This window comes from Nicotiana tomentosiformis, chromosome 9 (assembly GCF_000390325.3).
Source record: "Nicotiana tomentosiformis chromosome 9, ASM39032v3, whole genome shotgun sequence".
NCBI lineage: Eukaryota > Viridiplantae > Streptophyta > Magnoliopsida > Solanales > Solanaceae > Nicotiana > Nicotiana tomentosiformis.
Genome location: NC_090820.1, coordinates 44393082 through 44411885, shown reverse-complemented (window position 1 = coordinate 44411885; position 18804 = coordinate 44393082). Strand labels below are relative to the sequence as shown.

Here is an 18804-nt window from a genome sequence, read left to right as displayed (position 1 = left end):
CTATTTCAGCCAACAACTTTCATAGCTATCAGAACAACTTTTGAAGTTGTTGGAAGAAATTGTTGGACATCTGTCTGACAAATACATCAGTCATCCCTAAAACTACCATAGTTGTCTGACAACTATGTGCAAATATTGGACAACTGACTTGAATAACTTCTATAGTTGTTGGAAGAAATAGTTAGACAATATTACAGATATTATCTCAATAACTGCTAAAGTTATCCGGCAACTGTTGGTAATTGTGGGACAATCAAAGAGTTGTAGGGACAAGTAATCAAGCTTTTTAGTAATTTTGAAGTTGCTTGATGAATTTATCTCCCGTAAGCACCATTGAAATATGTATCTTTGTGATATCTTCAGGTATTGTAATCACCAACGAGGGACAATACAATAATAAGAGTTGATTTATATGGTGAATATGTGGAGAATACGGTTTGACCAAAAAGTGTAGTTCTTGGCTCAAATAATTAAATTTAAGTATTAAGGGGTTAAACTTAATTATCAATAATATTTCTAGATGCAAGTTATAAAATCGTGATTAATGTTGGGCAGATCCAGTAGTAATATAATAATGGTGTGTAACAATCATTCCACGTAACGTGAGTAATAATAGAACATTAAATAGCAATGAACAATAATAAATGATATTTGTGTAAATAAAGAAATGATTCACCCAAACAAAACCTTGAATGTTCGAATTATCCTCGGATCTAGTGTAAAGTATGGAATAATGTGGACAAAAATCTTAGTAAAAAAGGTGTTGTTTGTATCTTAATAAGAGAGAGAATCTTCTTGTCAAACTGTGTTCTTACAAATGAATATCACATGCCTACCCCATTGTCCTTCTTTATATTTATATGAGACACATTCTTAACAAACCCTAATAGTACAAGTATAGAGAATATCCAATAGGATATTCTTTTCAATATTTTATTTGTGCAAGTAGCCATTACAGCTTTGCCAACGGTGCTCGACCTCGACCCTTGTTTACATCTCGATCACGAATCTCGCTACTCCTTGGCTGACCTCGACTGATGACGGCTTGAAGACTCTTCCTTTAGCATTATCTTATCTTAAGTACTTTAGGACAGATTTTGACCTATACAGTTAGTCCCTCCACTTATTGAGGCCTACCTCAGACGGCCTTGATGAGTGGATTATGTTTCTCGTGATTGAGAATATTTGATGACTGGGTCGGGTCGTGATGTTTGAGACGAGCTGGAAACGTGGCCTTTCGTGAGCTGCAACTTTTGGGGTTACGTCATTTATGGATCAAAGTGACATCATAACGTCATGCGTCATTATGGTGCATTTTTCCGATACTGTACGTCGTTTCGCATCGTTTCCCGATGATGGAATAATTTCTTGGTTTAGATGCCTGAATTCTTATAAATAGGTATATGAGGGCATACACTCGTGTTTTATAGATTTTCCATATCGAAACCTTGTGCCTTCTTCTTCTTATTCCATTGTCGTGTATCTTCTTTTCTTGTTCCAGCGATTCCTGTTGCTTTTAACCCTTCATTACTTGAATACCCCCTCTATCATCAGAACTATGGCTAACATGTCTTCTGGTCCCATTGAGGAAAATAACCTGGTTCCCATGGCGGTGGTTTTGCCTCCTCATGTGGAGGGCGTCTCTGTTGCTGCTGAGGATGAGAACTTCCATACGGTAGAAGAGATAGTTCCTCGTGGTGAGAAAGTCAGGTCTGATTTTTCAATGCGCCTGAAGCTGAGCCCGAGATCTTTAAGTTGGCGATAAAAGAGGCCGATTTATTAGAGCTTAGGGCTAAATTCGACATTCCCGCTCGAATCAAGTTGGTCCCTGCAGGGCGGGATGTGGTACAAGTCCACCGCCCTGGGTATTATGCGTTCTACGCCTACCCCTTCCAGGCCGGCTACGCTCTTCCCCTTCTCCCATTGTAGAGGAGATTTGCCGTTACTATGATGTTTGCTCAGCTCAGCTCGCACCGTATATCTACAAACTCATTAGGATGCTTACTAAGTTTGCATAATTGGCCGGCGTTGAGATCACAATCCGGCATTTGATGCATCTCTTCGCCCCTAGTATCTATAGGGGGACAATGTTAAACCTTCACCATCAAGGGGGCAAGTGCCTGGTGGTGAAGATGGATGACAAGGCGAATCGTTAGTTATGGCATAAGTTTTTCTTTGTTCGAACCGAGGACGTGGTAGCCAACGCAGACGGCTTCCCTGAAACTTGGGATTACACTCGTAAGTGTATAACTTCTCTTCGTTGAAGCATTTGATTTACTTGTTTAGTCGTGGGTTCTGATATCTTGCTCCTTTCTTATGCAGCCAGATTTCGCCCCCTCTTTTGGTCGGGGATATTTCTGATTGGGTCGGCCGGCTCCTTCTTCACATTGCGGGAATTCGTGAGTGGCCGGGGGTTTTTAAGAAGTTTGGACCTGCTCCCGCCTTGACCGGTGAGTTTTTTTGTTTTTGCCTCTTAGTCGCTTACCTTTTATAGTTTGCTCTGGCTGATTTTCGTTTCTTTTGCGATTCTTTCAATTACAGCCCGAGGACCTTTGAGGAGGTCGAGAGCTCCCCTACCTACATTCCGCAAGAGGAAATCTACCTCATCTTCGCTATCTGTCCCCTCTATAACCGCAGCTAGGCCTGCTCGCTCTTTTGTTTCTACCACCTACGACCGCGGCTAGGTGTGCTTGCTCTTCAGTCGCATCTACTACTACTTTAGTATCGATTTCTTCTTCGTCTGGGGATATTTTGACAGCGGAGATTCTGGCTTCCCCTTTGTACTGTCTTGTGGATGAAGAGGAGGAATCATCGCCAAGTAGGGGTGTTCAAAACCGAACCGAAACCGAAAACCGAACCGAAACCGAAGCTTAATGGCTTATTCGTATCGGGTTAACGGCTTAACGGACGGGGAACAGATTGAAATTTTTTTATTAACGGCTTATCGGTTTGGTGGCGGATTATTCAATTTTCTTAACGGATAATCCGTTAACCCGTTAAGAATATATATATATATATATATATATATATTTTTTTTTTCATTTTTATCCATATATATATATATATTAAATATCAAAAACCCTTCCACTTCTTCGATATATATATATAAATTTCATTTTTATCCATATATATATATATATTAAATATCAAAAACCCTTCCACTTCTTCCATATATATATATAAATTTCATTTTTATCCATATATATATATATATTAAATATCAAAAACCCTTCCACTTCTTCCATATATATATATATAAATTTCATTTTTATCCATATATATATATATATATATTAAATATCAAAAACCCTTCCACTTCTTCCATATATATATATAAATTTCATTTTTATCTATATATATATATATTAAATATCAAAAACCCTTCCACTTCTTCCAATACTCCATCTCTTAGTTCTAACGCCTTATTCCTAAATAATCAGAACCTTTACGTACTATGCATCAGAAGATCCCAGGCTTGGCTTAGCTTAGCTTATTCTCCCACCCTACAACAAGATTGTTTAAGCTGCTATCTATGGTTCACCTCTGCTTTTGTTTTTTTAAAACTAATGCCTGTTGTCTATGATTAATAGAAGAACAATAGTGTTGTGCCACAACTTTTTTCACTCTATAATACATGACACACTACATCATTCTTATGTAGGCGTTAACATACATGTATGTATGGATTCAATGTGTAATTTCCTATTCTGAATTTGTATGCTAGGCGGTCAACAAACAATTAATGAACACAATATAGATTGAATTAGGCCGATAAACCGCCCAATAACCGCCCGATAAGAGCTAAACCGTTACCAATCCGCCCGATATCTTATCGGGTGGCTAGCGGATTAATACATTTAAAAGCCGATAACCGTTAAGCCAAACCGTTAAGAGTAATTAACCGCCCAATCCGCCCGATAAGCAGCCTTATCGCCAAGCGATGGGGATTTGGTGCCCCGTAAGAGAAGGTCAGTGGATGTTGGTGACGGGGTTGCCTGGGCTATGGATTTTTTGATGGATGATTTTACCATCCGTGAGACGGTGACCATAATTCTTGGATACGACGTCGAGCTGGCGTCTGAGGTTTCGAGGTCGGCGGAAGCCATAGAGGGCGTATCTCTTCCTTATGCGATGATGGAAGTCGAAGGACCTACCGCTAGTGTTTTTGATACTTCGCAGTAGGAGGGGCCATTGCGACCAGCTGACGGTGCTTCTTCATCGGCTGATGGGAGAGGCAAAGGCGTTGCCGAGGATGGCTATGAGATGGGCTCAGACCTCGACGCTACAGAGCTGAGGATGATGGAAGAAGAATTTACTTAGCTCGAGGTGAGGTTGAAGGGGTCTAAGTGGACCATCGTGATCCCCACGGATAGTGATCTGTTGAAGAACACAGAGAACATGGTCCCTGCCCTTGGTCCCCTTTGCTCTGACGTGGAGGGTGAAACCCTCAAGGAGCTGGATGACGCTACCTTATCGAGGAGCATAGCCGGCCTCGCTCTCAATGTAAATTTTTCAAGGCCTCTTTTTCTTGTCTGTTATATTCAAAATGTTGGGCTTTGTTTTAGTGCTTTGCCCTTGTCAGCGGAGGCGTTCTTATGTTTGATTCTCTTTCTTTTTGTGAATGTAGACCGTGATCTTGGAAATTGAAAGCGCCCGAAGGGAGGAGAAGCATAAGGCTATATTCATGAAGCTTCAATGCAAATACTTCGAATACCGTGGTAAGTACTGGGAGATTCGTAGGTATTTTGGCGAGGGTGGCAATTTGTCGGCCCTTCGGTACGAGCTGAAGTAAAAGGAAGACAAGCTGGTGAAGGTCATCGAGAAATGCAGTATCCTTGAGGGGACGTTAAGAAACAAGGAAGAAGAGCTCGAGGTCAGTAGGGACGTGGAGGTTCAATGCGGCGACCTCCAGATGCAGGTGGTCGAGTTGCGCAGGAAAATGGAGGAGTGTCGCTTGCAGATGAAGGTTCTTCATGGCGAGATCACTGAGAAATAGAATGAGCTGGATAGAGAAGAGTTCGCTCGGTTGGAGGCTTTGAAGAAGACGAAGCCCTTTGAGGTGGTAATCCGGACTCTCCATTCTGAGCGGGAGAATGACTTGGAAGCGGTAAGGCTAAAAGAAGAGCAGCTTGATGAGAGGATCAGAGAGTTGGAGAAAGAGACTTTTAACCTCTATGACCGAGTTGCTGCTCTTGAGGCCGAGAAGGCCCAATTACTAGCGCGACTGTCTTCTTCCCATACTTCGGACTTTCCCAATATTCCTAGAGAGTTATACGAGGAGTGGATTCATGTCGAGGCCCAGTTAGACGTGTTTTGATATTTGCATGTGGTGGGATCTATTTATGTGGCCGCCCTTGAAGATGCTCGTGTTAAGGCTCGCAAATCTCGTGTTGCTTGCGGGTATGACCCTGCTATGCTGGAGGCCGGCGAGGACGAGGGAGACGAAGGTGTAGACCGGCTTGAGAAGAACGCCTAGTTTGACTGTTTAACCAAAAAATAGATGTCTCAGTCAAAGTCTAAATTTAGAAGAAAACAGGCTACTGATAACCAGGTTTTACTTCACTTTCACAATGATATTTAAGAAAAACAATAAGAATGAAAGAGAAAATTGACTAAAAGAAATAAGGAATAAAACGATGGTCAATTCCTAAAATCAAGGCTGAAAACTTCGATAAAGTCGAGAAGTATATAATATATTTCTATAGTACTGGGAATATATCCTTACAAATAAAATTATGTATCCTTATATAGGAGTGTACAATCATAATGGTTTTCTCACATAATTTAGGTTTATTATATGCATTAATTGTATTGATTGCTCATTACCACAGATAGACGTAACTGGCGTATTTATTGCTATAAATGCCTTATAACTGTTCCGATTCCCATTCCTTATTTACTTCTGGTTCAAGTATCTTCCTTTCTTTTTGATTCTTATTCATTCCGTCCTCGCCTCTTCTTTGACAACTTTCAGGCCCAGTTCTCTTCTCTGTACTGTCTCGTGGGTGTTTCTCCCGTGCCTTTCTCTCTTAATTAATTCTATTGATTGAGAATGCCACTTGTTGCTATATCACTGCTCCACACGTCATGCTTCATCAGCATACTAACATTCCAAGTGTAATGCCTTTTTTCTACCAATACAGATAGTCCCCCTACCCCCACTTTCTGAATATTCTCGATTGAATATTCAGGAAGTGGAAAGCTTTTATGGTGGGAATTCTCTGCCATCCTTTTTCGAATATAATCATGTCTCCTTCAGAATTGATGCGACGTACATCACATCCATTTAATGCCCATCTTACGTGGCTTCTAAAGATTGGTTCTGCAGTTTCTCAGTGCTTTTTAGGGTTTTTCTCTCGCCACGTCAGTCACGAAGTGACGGTTCTATTATGACGCTTCATAATGACCAACTTTAATAATGGGCGTGTCTCCTTATAAATTCTCTATTCTTTTTTAATTTCTTAGAGTCTTTCTTCTTCAATATCCATCATCTTATTCTTGCTTTGCATTTTTCTGCATCTGTCTTCTGTATTTCCTTAGGACAATCATGTCTCAAGGTTGTGATTGTTGATGAGTTTGTTCCTTTTAATGCTCCTACTAGAAGTAGGAGGGGTAGCAGGCTTCATAGTTTAGGTTCAATATCTAACCGTGGTTCTTCTTCTCAGAGTAGTGCTACTAAGCCATCTTCTTCTAGGCCTAGGGCTCCTTTAACCCCTAGATTTTCTTCTAGAAATAGAGATTTAGCTGATCATGTGCGTGAACCCACAGTTACAGAGATTGTTCCTCAAGAATTTTCTTTTGTAACTTATCGTGAAACCATAAGAAACCAAGTTTCTTCCATGTCCTCCCTCAATTCTGATGACCTTTACCCGATTTTGATCACTACTGGTCTTCTTTCCCTGGTTTGAAGAGAGTGTTACTAGAAACAAGATTTTCCAGTTTTAGTTCCTGGTGCCAACTAGAGAATTACTTCCTATCATGCTGGTTTTTCTTTTGTCTATTCCTACCCCTTCACTTTAAGGGTTCAAACCTCCTATTGATCCGGTAATCCTTGAATTCTGCCCTTATTTCAACGTGTGTCTTGGCCAGATTGGCCCCATAGTATGGAGGGTTGTTGCATGCCTTTGTTATTTAGCAGAACTAGTTTCCATGCCTTTTATCTTTCGGCACTTGCTTCATCTATACTCCCCCAAGCTATTTCGTGAAGGTGTATTTACTCTCGTGGCTAGAAGTAAAAAAGTTTTGGTTAGTCTTGAAGTCGACCGAGACCAGGGCTGGTATGCTCGTTTTGTTGCTGCTCCTACTAGTGGATTAGTGGGCGAAGAAAACATGACTTTTCCGGAGAAATGAAAATTTCCATGTAATCTTTCTCTCATTTTTTTCCTTTAAAATATCTCAAAAGACTTCATTATAATCATATACCCAATTTTTCAGTAACTATGGAGATTTTTGATGAAATTCCCAACTTCCGTGCTTGGGTAGAAAAGATGTTAACAGCTGCACCTATGGAGAAAAGGTCCTGGAAATACCTTTCTTAAAAATTTGGTTGGAAAGTGAAGACGCACGGTAATTTTTACCTTCACTGTCTCTTCCTTTCTCTTCCTTATTTATTCAAGAATTTCTCATCCTTTCCTTTTTTATTAGGGTTTCCTATTCGTGGCATTAGTCCCGCATCTGTTCCATCAACCAGGCTTTCGTTAGTCATTCTCAGGAAAGAATTTTAAGTGCTTCTTCTTCAAAGAGTATAACTGATGAATCCCGTGGCTTTGATGGAGAAGAGGAAACAGAGGAGGGTTCTTTAGTAAAAAGACCATGAGTCAGAAGGCCTGTGATTTTTGATGGTGAAACAACTCCTTCTCGTGACCCTCCAACAAGTTCAGTTCCTTTTAGACTCACGGATGAGCCAGAGAGTGCCCCTTTAGTGATTTCCGATGAAGATGTCGTTGATGCTCCCCCTGAATCTGTTGATAGTTTGTTTTCTCATGGCTTCGAGGGTGATGAAGCTATTGGGCTTGTTTCCGAAGAATTGCCTCTTGTTACCCTTACAGTTTCGGTTTCTATTAACCCTTCTGTGTCTCTACCTGATGCTACTCCTACGGTTACTCTCGTGATTGTGTCCACTTCGTCTACTATTCCCATAGCTGCCTCCCATGCAGAGACTAGACCTTCTAGAAGCACGATGACAATGAAAAGAGTTGTTGTTGATGTTCATGAAGGTGGGAACTTACTAAAAAAACCTGGTCAAGCCGATGTGTGGTTGAAGCCTCTGCTAGGCCCCGTAGAGAAGAGGAAGTTAGAAAGCCATAGCTCATTAACTTTAATGAATGATATCGTTCATTCTTCTTTGAAGGTATAAGCTTAATTATATTTCCTTTCTTTTCTCTTTCTCATACATAAATCTTCCTGTTTTTTTGTAGATCAACTTGATTGGCACAGAGCTTATGAGAAGAGTTTCTTAGTCGGAGCAGCAAGCTATGGATTTTCGCACCGAGCCTTACAACTGGAAGGAACGATTCGTAGGTCTTCAACTGGAAAATGTGATTCTTGCGGAAGAAAATAATGTTGTGGAACAACAAATGAAGGTGATTACTGCTGAATTAGCAGTTGAAAAAGCTTCTTCTAGCCAGGTTAGAAAGGACAGGGATATACTTGAGTTCTTTTTTGCTGAGCAACTTTCCAAGGCAACTGAAGAGATAAGGAGTTTGAGGGAACTCCTTAATCAAAAAGAGGTTTATGCGGGAGAATTGGTTCAAACACTTACTCAAACTTAGGAAGATCTCTGTGCCTCTACTGATAAGATTCAGTTCTTGGAAAGTTCTCTCGCACCTTTGGAGACAGCTTATGATGCCTCTAAAGCAGAAAAAGAAGAGCTGAGAGCTGAGATTGACCAATGGAAAAAAGACTATGAGATTCTCGAGGATAAACTATCGTTGGATGTGAGTTGGGCTTTCTTAAACACTCGCCTTGAGACTCTAATTGAAGCCAACTAGGAGGGTTTTGACCTTAATACTGAGATTGCTAAAGCTAAAGAAGCAATTAATAAAACTCAGCAACGTCAAAGCTTTTCTTCACCTGGAGACGGAGGTCCCGAGGGTGATGCTAATGGACTTGTTCCTGGTGAGGCTGATGTTCAAGCCTCTTCTTCTCAAGTTAATCCTTCTTCTCAAGTTAATCCTTCTTCTCCCGTGGATGATGCTCCTTAATATTTTCCTACTTTTATGTTTGTTCAACTTTTTGGAAGTTTGTTGTTTTTTGGGAAGGTTGTTTTTTGGTTACCCCTATCTTCTTTTGGGATTTAATGACAAACTAATACCTCTGCTTTTCCCAAGGCTTAATATATATATGTGTTTCGGTTACTTTTACCGTTTATTTTGGTTTTTGATTTTTTGAGCTTTTTCCTTGCATTTAAAAATGCTTTAATAATCCGTGACTTTAATAAATACGAGTTTTTATAAAAGAGGGTCCTTTTATGTAAACGACACTGATGAAGATGATGTCTCATCTTCATATTGGTGTAAATATATGAAAGACAAAATAAATAAAAAGGAAACAATTTGAGGAAGTTTTATTGATTTGAACTTTCAAATAAACTCCGTACATCTCTATTATTCGTACAACACTTTCACAACTGCTTTCTTTGTAGAATATTTTCAGATACAAAATCGGGTTTATTATCCCGTGACTAAATTTTGGCCTTAACCTAAAAACTCACAGGAACTTGGAATGTATCTTGTATCCTTCTCGCGAGTTCACACCTTCTCAAGGTTGCTTCAAGGTTTTTGATTCAACCTTTATTTTTGGCTCTTTTGCTTCTTTCTCTATATGTATAGTCTCCCCCCCCAGTGTTAGAGCTTTGAAGTATGAAATCTTCGAACACTGGATTACTCCTTCTTTTTGGTCCATTCCTTGAAAAGGAAAATACAAATGGGACTCGAAGGTATACGTTTAGATGATGACTGCATAACCCCTTTTCCCATCAGAAAGGTTGCAACCTAGACCGGGAAACATTCAGTATTTTGCATGTCTTTCGGGTCTAATATCATAATTTGGGTCTAGCTTTTTGCCTATCATCTAAAATTATTAGTAAAAATTCAAAAGAACAAAATAAAGTTATATCTGAGTAATAACTGACCATGGGTACTTCCTTTGTCTAGAAGTAATACTTCTTCAGATGAACAACATTCCAGTTTGATGGTAGTATGTTGCCATCCATGGTCTCCAACTCATATGCTCCCTTTCCAGCGATGCCTCGAACCCTTTACGGGCCTTCCTAATTTGGACTTAACTTTCCCGAATTAGCCATTTTTGATGATGAAGTCCCCAATCTTGAAGTACCTCAGATTAGCTTTCCTATTGTAATATCGCCCAATCATCTATTTTTGAGCCGCCATCCTTATTAGCGCTGCTTCTCTCCTTTCCTCTAGTAAATTCAAATTCATTTGCATTTCTTCCTCATTGATTCCTCAGTAGCATGTGTGTATCTCGTACTTGGTTAACCTATTTCTACTGGAATTAAGGCTTCAGTTCCATAGATAAGTGAAAATAGAGTCTTGCCCGTACTTATTTTTGCTGTCATTCGATAAGCCCATAACACCCCCGGTAACACTTCTGGCCACTTGCCTTTTTATTCTTCTAGTCTCTTCTTCAAGTTATTAATAATAACTTTGTTTGTTGACTCAGCTTGCCCCTTGGCTACATGATGGTAAGGTGCAGATGTAATTCGTTTAATCTGCCAACTCTGAAAGAACTCTATGATTTTCGTGCCTATGAATTGTGGGCCATTGTCACTCACGATTTCCTTTGGAACTCCAAAGTGACAGATAATGTTTCGCCAAATAAAGTCTCTGACTTCTTTTTCTCGCACCTGTTTGAAAGCTCCTGCTTCTACCCATTTTGAAAAATAATCTGTTAAAACTAATAGAAACCGTACCTTTCCTTTAGCTTGAGGTAATGGACCTACAATAACCATGCCCCATTTTATGAAAATCCATGGAGATATAACTGAATGTAATAATTCTGCTGGGCGATGCATGTTATTGGCGTATCGTTGACACTTATCACACTTGGCTACAAAGTTTTCTGCTTCTTCCTCTATTTTTGGCTAATAGTATCCTGCTTTTATTAAAGTCTTCACCAATGATCTTCCCCCAGTATGATTGCCGTAGTGCCCCTCATGTACGTCCCTCATCAAATATTCTGTTTGTGAAGGACCAAGGCACCGTGCCAAAGGTCCACTGAACATCTTTTGGTATAAGTTTCCATGAATTAAGCAATACAAGGTGGATTTTTGGCGAAGTATCTGTGACTTCTTCTTGTCTTCGGGTAAGATTTCGTACTGCAAAAAGTTGACAAACTTGTTCCTCCAATCCCAAGTTAAATTATTAAAATTTACCTCGTTCTTGTCTTGGTCGAGTACCGAATGAAACAAATGTATTACAATAGCATTTTCTGCATTTGTTATCTCCGTAACAGACGCGAGATTGGCCAACGCATCTGCTTCTGCATTCTCTTCCCTGGGTATTTGCACAGCCTTCCATGATTGACATTGTCTAACTAATTCCCGTACCTTTTCCAGGTATTATTGCATTCGTGCCTCTCTTGCTATGTAAGTCCCTTGCATTTGGTTAACTACTAGCTGCGAGTCACTTTTGATTATAATCTGTTCTATGCCAAATTCTCGTGCTAATTCCAGACCTGCAATCACAGCTTCGCACTCTGCTTCATTGTTAGTGATGGGATAACATTTTATTGCTTGTCTTATGACTTTCCTTGAAGGCGGAACTAAAACAATACTTAAGCCTGCTCCTTTAACATTCGAGGAACAGTCAGTAAATAAAATCCAAGTCCCCAGATTAGATCCGGTAAATACATATAATTCCTTTTCTGCTTCAGGAATTAAATTCGTGCTGAAATCTGCTACGAAATCTCCTAAAACCTGCGGTTTTATTGCAGTTCTGGGATGATATATAATATCATACTCACTGAGTTCTATTTTCCACTTAGCTAACCTACCAGATAGTTCTTGTTTATGCAATATATTCTTCAGGGGGAAAGCACTTATTAGAGAGATAAGATGACATTGAAAATAAGGTCTCAACTTTCTAGATGCCATAATTAATGCTAAATCAAGCTTTTCTAGATGAGGATATCGTGTCTCAGCATCTAACAAATATTTACTAACATAATATATTGGATATTATTTACCTTTTTCCTCTCGTACCAGCACCGCACTTACCGCCACTTCTGACACAACAAGGTAAATAAGTAGCCTTTCTCCGTCTTTTGGTTTGGCTAGCAAAGGCGGATTTGACAAACATGTTTTTAGGTCCTTGAGGGCTTTTTGGCAATCATTAGTCCATTCAAATTGATTCTACTTTTTCAAAACTGAAAAGAATTTAAAACTCTTTTCCGATGATTTTGAAATAAATCTCCCCAGGGCTGCTATTCTTCCTATTAGTCTCTGCACTTCTTTTTTGCTTGTGAGTACATCCGGTATTTTCTCAATAGCTTTGATTTGTGAAGAATTCACTTCAATACCCCTGTTAGAAATAATAAAACCTAAAAACTTACCTGAAGCTATGCCAAAAGCACATTTTTCTGGATTTAGCTTCATATTATATTTGCGGAGAATCTGGAAAGTATCTGACAGATGTTGAAAATGATCTCCTGCTTGTGCTGATTTAACTAGCATATCGCCAATGTAGACTTCCATAGTCTTTCCTAAATGTTTTTGAAACATTTTAGTTACCAATCTTTGGTATGTGGCTCCAGCATTTTTTAGACCAAATGCCATGACTTTGTAATAGTAACTCCCCATGTCTGTGATAAACAAAGTTTTTTCTTCATCTAGAGGATCCATCTTTATTTGATTATATCCTGAGTATGCATCTAAAAAACTTAACAGCTCATGTCCTTTTGTAGAATCAATTAGTTGATCTATATGCGGTAAAGAAAATGAATCTTTAGGACAAGCTTTATTTAATATAGTATAATCTACACAAACTTGCCATTTCCCATTGCCAGTTAGGATATTTTACCTCACGTATTGACCTAATTTTAAAAATCTTTTGTACCTCATCTTAGATTACTTGATTTTTGAAGGATCCCTGCTTCCTCTACTTCGGCTTGACAAGTGGATATGATGGGTCCTCAATTAGTTTGTGGGTCATCACCTCTGGTGGTATACCTGTCATATCTAAATGCGACCAAGAAAAGCAATTTGCGATAGCTTTTAAAAATTCAATTAACTTACCTTTCATTTCTGGTCTTAGGTTTGCTCCGATGTAAACTTTTTTGTCTGGCCAGTGTTTAAATAGCACCACCGCTTCAATTTATTCGGTAGTTGTCTTAATGTTTTCATTTTCTTCTAGCTCTTGAATAATATCGGGTCTCGAATCAACATCAGTTTGTCCTGGAATGCCTTCAGTTGAGGTTTGTATTATGACCTCCTCAACTGAATTCTGTAGCTGCTATTTCTCGCATGCAACATCGTTTACCGTGCTTGTAGCAACCACTGAATTGATACTTCTAGAAGCTTGTTGATCTCCACAGATTTGACGAATCCCCCACTGTGAAGGAAATTTAATAACTTGATGCAATGTGGATGGTACAACATCCATATCTTGAATCCATGGTCTTCCCATAATTATATTATAAGTCATGTCCGCATCTATCACCTGGAACTTTGTGTCCTTGATAACCCCTTCTGCAAACATAGCAAGCACTACTTCCCCTTTTGTGATAATGCTTGAATTATCAAATCCAGACAAAGACCGTGCCTTTGGTATCACCTTGTCGTTAGCTTGCATTTCGTTCACCACTCTTAGTAAAATGATATTCACAGAACTACCTGGGTCAATCAAAACTCGTTTTACGTTAGTATCGTGTACAAGTAGAGATATTAACAGTGCGTCATTGTGAGGAATCACCAAGCTGTACGCATCCTCGTCATCAAATGTTATACTGTCTCCATCCAAGACTTGGCGAAGTCGCTTCCTATGAGTTACTGTGACTTTTGACATCTTTTTCACAGCTGTATAAGTCACACCATTGACCTCGTCTCCCCTAGTTATTACGTTAACTGTTCTTTTTGGATATGGGGGTTTCGAGGGTTCTTGTCTGTTTTTCATATATGATTGTCTACATTTATCGCTGAACAGGTCGGTTAGATAACCTTGCTTCAACAAATGCTCGACTTCTCCCTGTAGTAACCTACAATCTATTGTTCTATGGCCATGATCGTTGTGAAATTCACACTAGAAATCTGGATTTCTCTTGCTCGGGTATGATCTCATTTCTTTAGGCCACCAACCCTTATATCCCATACCTCTTAAACCAGCTACCAACTCGGAGGTACTGACATTAAAATTGTAATCTCCAACCCTCGCATGTGTGATGGATTTATTGCCTCGTGCATCCCGTTTCTTTCTGAATCTAGATGAAGAACCTGCATCTTTTTGTCTTGATATAGATTTAGATCGTAAGTTTTCTTGTTTGGACCGAGAATCTCGACCTGTAGGACCCATGTAAGGCTCGTACCTATTTTTCCTGGCCCTTTTTTCTGATTCTGAACGTCTCGATTCTGCTCTTTCATCAACCCTTGGTTGTGCAACCGTGTCTTCTTCTATCCGCAACTTTGTGATGTATTTGTTGTACACATCATTACAAGTTGTTACTGGAAATTCTCGCAAACTGTCCTTCAGTCTCCTCGTGGCTTCTGAACTTTTCTAATTTAGATTATTTGCCATGGCTGCCCAGTTGTCAGGTACTCGTGGTAACATCATCCTCCCCCGTTGGTATCTATCCACAAACTCTTTGAGTAATTCTGTGTTTCCTTGTTTACCTAAAAGATGTATTCCATCATTTTTTCAACTTTCTAAGCTCCCGAAGGTGCTTTTATAAATGAATCTGCAAGCTCAGCAAAAGAATCAACAGAGTTATCAGGCAAAAGAGAATACCACGTTAATGCTCCTTTCGTGAGTGTTTCACCAAATATTTTAACCAAGACTGATTCGATTTCCTGCTTGGTTAAGTCATTGCCTTTCATGCCAGTTGTGAATGTTGTTACGTGATCTTGAGGGTCGATTGTTCCATCATATTTTGGAATATCATGCATTTTAAATTTTTTAGGAATCGGCAAAGGTGCTGCACTTGACTTCCAGGGCTGTTGTGAATATTTATCAATATCTACCCCTTTAATCACGGGAGGTACGCTAGGTATTTGTTCTATGCGATCATTTTGCTCTTTCAACTGTTTCTGCAAAGTTAGTACCAAACTTGTGTAAATTAGAATTATTTGGTGTACCAAACCTTCCATCACGAGATTCATTGGGAGTTCCTCCACTCCCAGAATTGGCGAGCCCCAAGCATGGGTTTTCCAGGGTTGCAGTATTGTTTGGTAGAGGAGTTTGTGGCGCAGTTGGCAATCCCTTAACAAAGGCTTGAAGAGCACTGTTCACGTGTTCTACAATCAATTGCTTTAAAGACTTGTTCGACAGTCTGTTTGTCCCCTTGATGATCATTCATATGTGACGTTGATCTTTCAGGTGATCCCTCACGGGACTGTTGAGGAGATCCTTGTGGAGAGAGGAGTAGTGGAGTTGCTCCCTCCTAAGGGTTCAGCTGGTTATTTTCGTTGATAGTTGACATAGTCGGTTGTCAGAAAAAGAATTTGGAAAGTGAAAAGATTATCAGATTCCCGATAATTGAACCAATTTGTTTAACCAAAAAATAGATTTCTTAGTCAAAGTCTAAATTTAGAAGTAAATGGGCTACTGATAACCGAGTTTTACATCACTTTCAGAATGATATTTAAGAAAAATAATAAGAATTATAGAGAAAATTGACTAAAAGAAAATAAGGAATAAAACGATGGTTAATTCCTAAAATCATGGCTGAAAACTTTGATAAAGCAGAGAAGTATAGAATATATATCAATAGTACTTGGAATCTATCCTTACAAATAAAATTTTGTGTCCTTATATAGGAGTGTACAATCATAACGGTTTTCTCACATAATTTAGGTTTATTATGGGCATTAATTGAATTGATTGCCCATTACCACAAATAGCCGTAACCGGCATATTTATTGCTATAAATGCCTTATAACTGTTCTGATTTCCCTTCCTTATTTACTTCTGGTTCATGTATATTCCCTTCTTTTTGATCCTTATTCATTCCGTCCTCGCCTCTTCTTTGACAACTGTCAGGACCCGTTCTCTTCTCTATACTGTCTCGTGGGTGTTTCTCCCGTGCCTTCCTCTCTCAATTAATTATATTGATTGAGAATGCCACTTGTCGCTATATCACTGTTTCACGCGTCATGTTTCGTCAGCATACTAACATTCCACGTGTAATGCCTTTTTTCCACCAATACAATGATGCTACATATTCTGAGGGTGAAGGCGACGATGGCGAGGGTATTGACGGTCAAGAGGGCGACATTATTGAGGGCCAAGTCGGCGAGGATGTCGCAGGCCGTGATGGTGGTGGCCAGTAGTTTTCTTTTTTGACTCTTTGTATATTTTTGTGTGTAGCTAGTGGCGTCTTCATGAGCCTTTGTAACAATATTCTAAGTATGAAATGCCAACTTCGTTATTTGCATCTGATTATCTTCTTGTGGTTTCGTATTTGTATACTTTTTAATTCTGTCGCTTGGTTGCCTTGATTTTCTAGCCATAATTACTCAGTTCGAACAAGGTCGAACATATCCCGAGTTAAATTATGGACGAGGACCAATAGGCGTTAGTTCGAACGAGGTCGAATCAGAACCTAAGTATGACTATGGCCGAGGGCCAGTAAGTGTTAATTCAAACGAGGTCTAAAATAACCTAAGTTTGATTATGGACGAGGGCTAGTAGGTGTTAGTTCGAACAAGGTTGAACATAAACTACGTTTAACTATGGCCGAAGGTCGGTAGGTGTTAATTCGAACGAGGTCGAACATTACCTGCGTTTAATTATGGACGAGGACCTGTAACTGTAAATTCAAATGAGATCGAACATTACCTGCGTTTAATTATGGCCGGGGCCCGGTGGTGTTCATTTGAACGAGGTCGAATCATAACCTAAGTTTGATTATGGCCGAGGGACAGTAGGTGTTTGTTCGAACAAGGTTGAACGTAACCTACGTTTAACTATGGCCGAGGGTTGGTAGGTACTAATTTGAAAGAGGTCGAATCATAACCTATGTTTGATTATGGACGAGGGCCAGTAGGTATTAGTTCGAATAAGGTTGAACGTAACCTACGCTTAAATATAGCCGAGGGCCTGTAGGTGTTAATTCGAACGAGGTCGAATCATAACCTAAGTTTGATTATGTCCGAGGGCCAGTAAGTGTTAGTTCGAACAAGGTCGAACATAACCTACGTTTACAAAGATATGCCTCTAGGTGCGGAGTTTGTTGACATCGTAAATTTTAAGCATTGTTCCCTTGGTTGTACAATTGGAGAAATAGAAATAAACTTTATGCATTGCTGCTTTGTTCATACACTTGAAGAAATTCACAAATTTTCAGGCATGGGATGGCATTCCAGTCCCAGTCTTTGTCTATCTAGTCCCTTTATTGGTCGACCTGGAGAGTGCTTGAGAGGTTGAGCAATGAACTAGCCATCCCGTGCCTCTGTCTTTGCGTACTTCGACTTGAAGTGTTCCATTCGTCACATCGTTAAAAACCTCCTTGAGAAAACCCAATTGGGACAAAACTCAAGTGAGGGAAAAAAGAGTACGACTTGGAGGACGTTTTATCTCTTAAAAGTTGAAGTACATGAGGTGGGTAATATTCCAGTTGTTTGGTAGTAGCTTTCCTTCCATTGTTTCTAGTTGGAATGACCCTTTGTTCGGTGTTGCCGTGATTTTGTACGGGTCATCCCAATTTGTTCATAGTTTTCCCTCCCGTGGGTCTTTGCTTGCTTGTGTTTTAGCTTTAAGCACATAGTCCCCGACTTTGAGTTGCCCATCCTTTGCCTTTTTGTTATAATAGCATTCTGCTTGTTATTTTTGGGCGATCATCCTTATGCAGGCCATGACTCTTCGTTCTTCGACTTCGTCGAGCTTCTGCCTTCTGATTTCATCGTTCCTTGGTCCGCTCTCGTGGGAGTATCATAGGCTAGGCTCTCTGACCTAGACCGATATTACTGCATCAGTCCCATAGATTAAAGACTAGGGCATCTCTCCCGTGCTTGTCTTCGGCATTGTTTGGTAGGCCCACAGTACTTCTGGTAATATTTCTCGCCACAACCCCTTTTTGCGTCTTCAAGTTTTTTATTCATTATGTTCAGTATCGATTTATTGGAGGATTCCACTTTTCCGTTGCCCACGTGATGGTATGGCTTCAAGAGTATTCTTTTGATATGCCACTTCTCAAAATATTCAGCGACCTTCTTTCCTGTAAATTGGAGTCCGTTATCGCAGTTGATCTCTTTGGGGAGGCCGAACCGACATATGATGTTTTTCCATATAAAGACGATCACTTCATGTTCATGTATTTGGGCGAATGCTCCTGCTTCTACCCACATAGAGAAATAATCAATTAAAACCAAAAGGAATCGTATGTTACCTCGCCCTGCCGGGAGGGGGCCCACGATGTCCATTCCCCATTTGATGAACGACCAAGATAAGGTGACCAATTGGAAGTATTCACCCGCTCGATGAATCATTGGATCGTACTTTTGTCATTATTCACATTTTTTCATGAAGTCTGCGACCTCCTTTTTAATGGTGGGCTAGTAATACCCTGCCCGTATGTGGCATCTGACCAAAGACCGATTGCTGGAATGAGCTCCACAATGGACCTTGTGGACCTCTT

General features: G+C 39.8%; 1 protein-coding gene across 1 annotated transcript; it reads right to left on the bottom strand.

Annotated features, from left to right (window-relative positions):
* Positions 1-13469: 13469 nt before the first annotated feature.
* LOC138898698 (uncharacterized) lies at positions 13470-14021 on the bottom strand. The gene has a single exon (XM_070184784.1). The coding sequence runs from the start codon at positions 14019-14021 to the stop codon at positions 13470-13472; it is 552 nt and encodes a 183-aa protein (XP_070040885.1).
* Positions 14022-18804: the final 4783 nt, after the last annotated feature.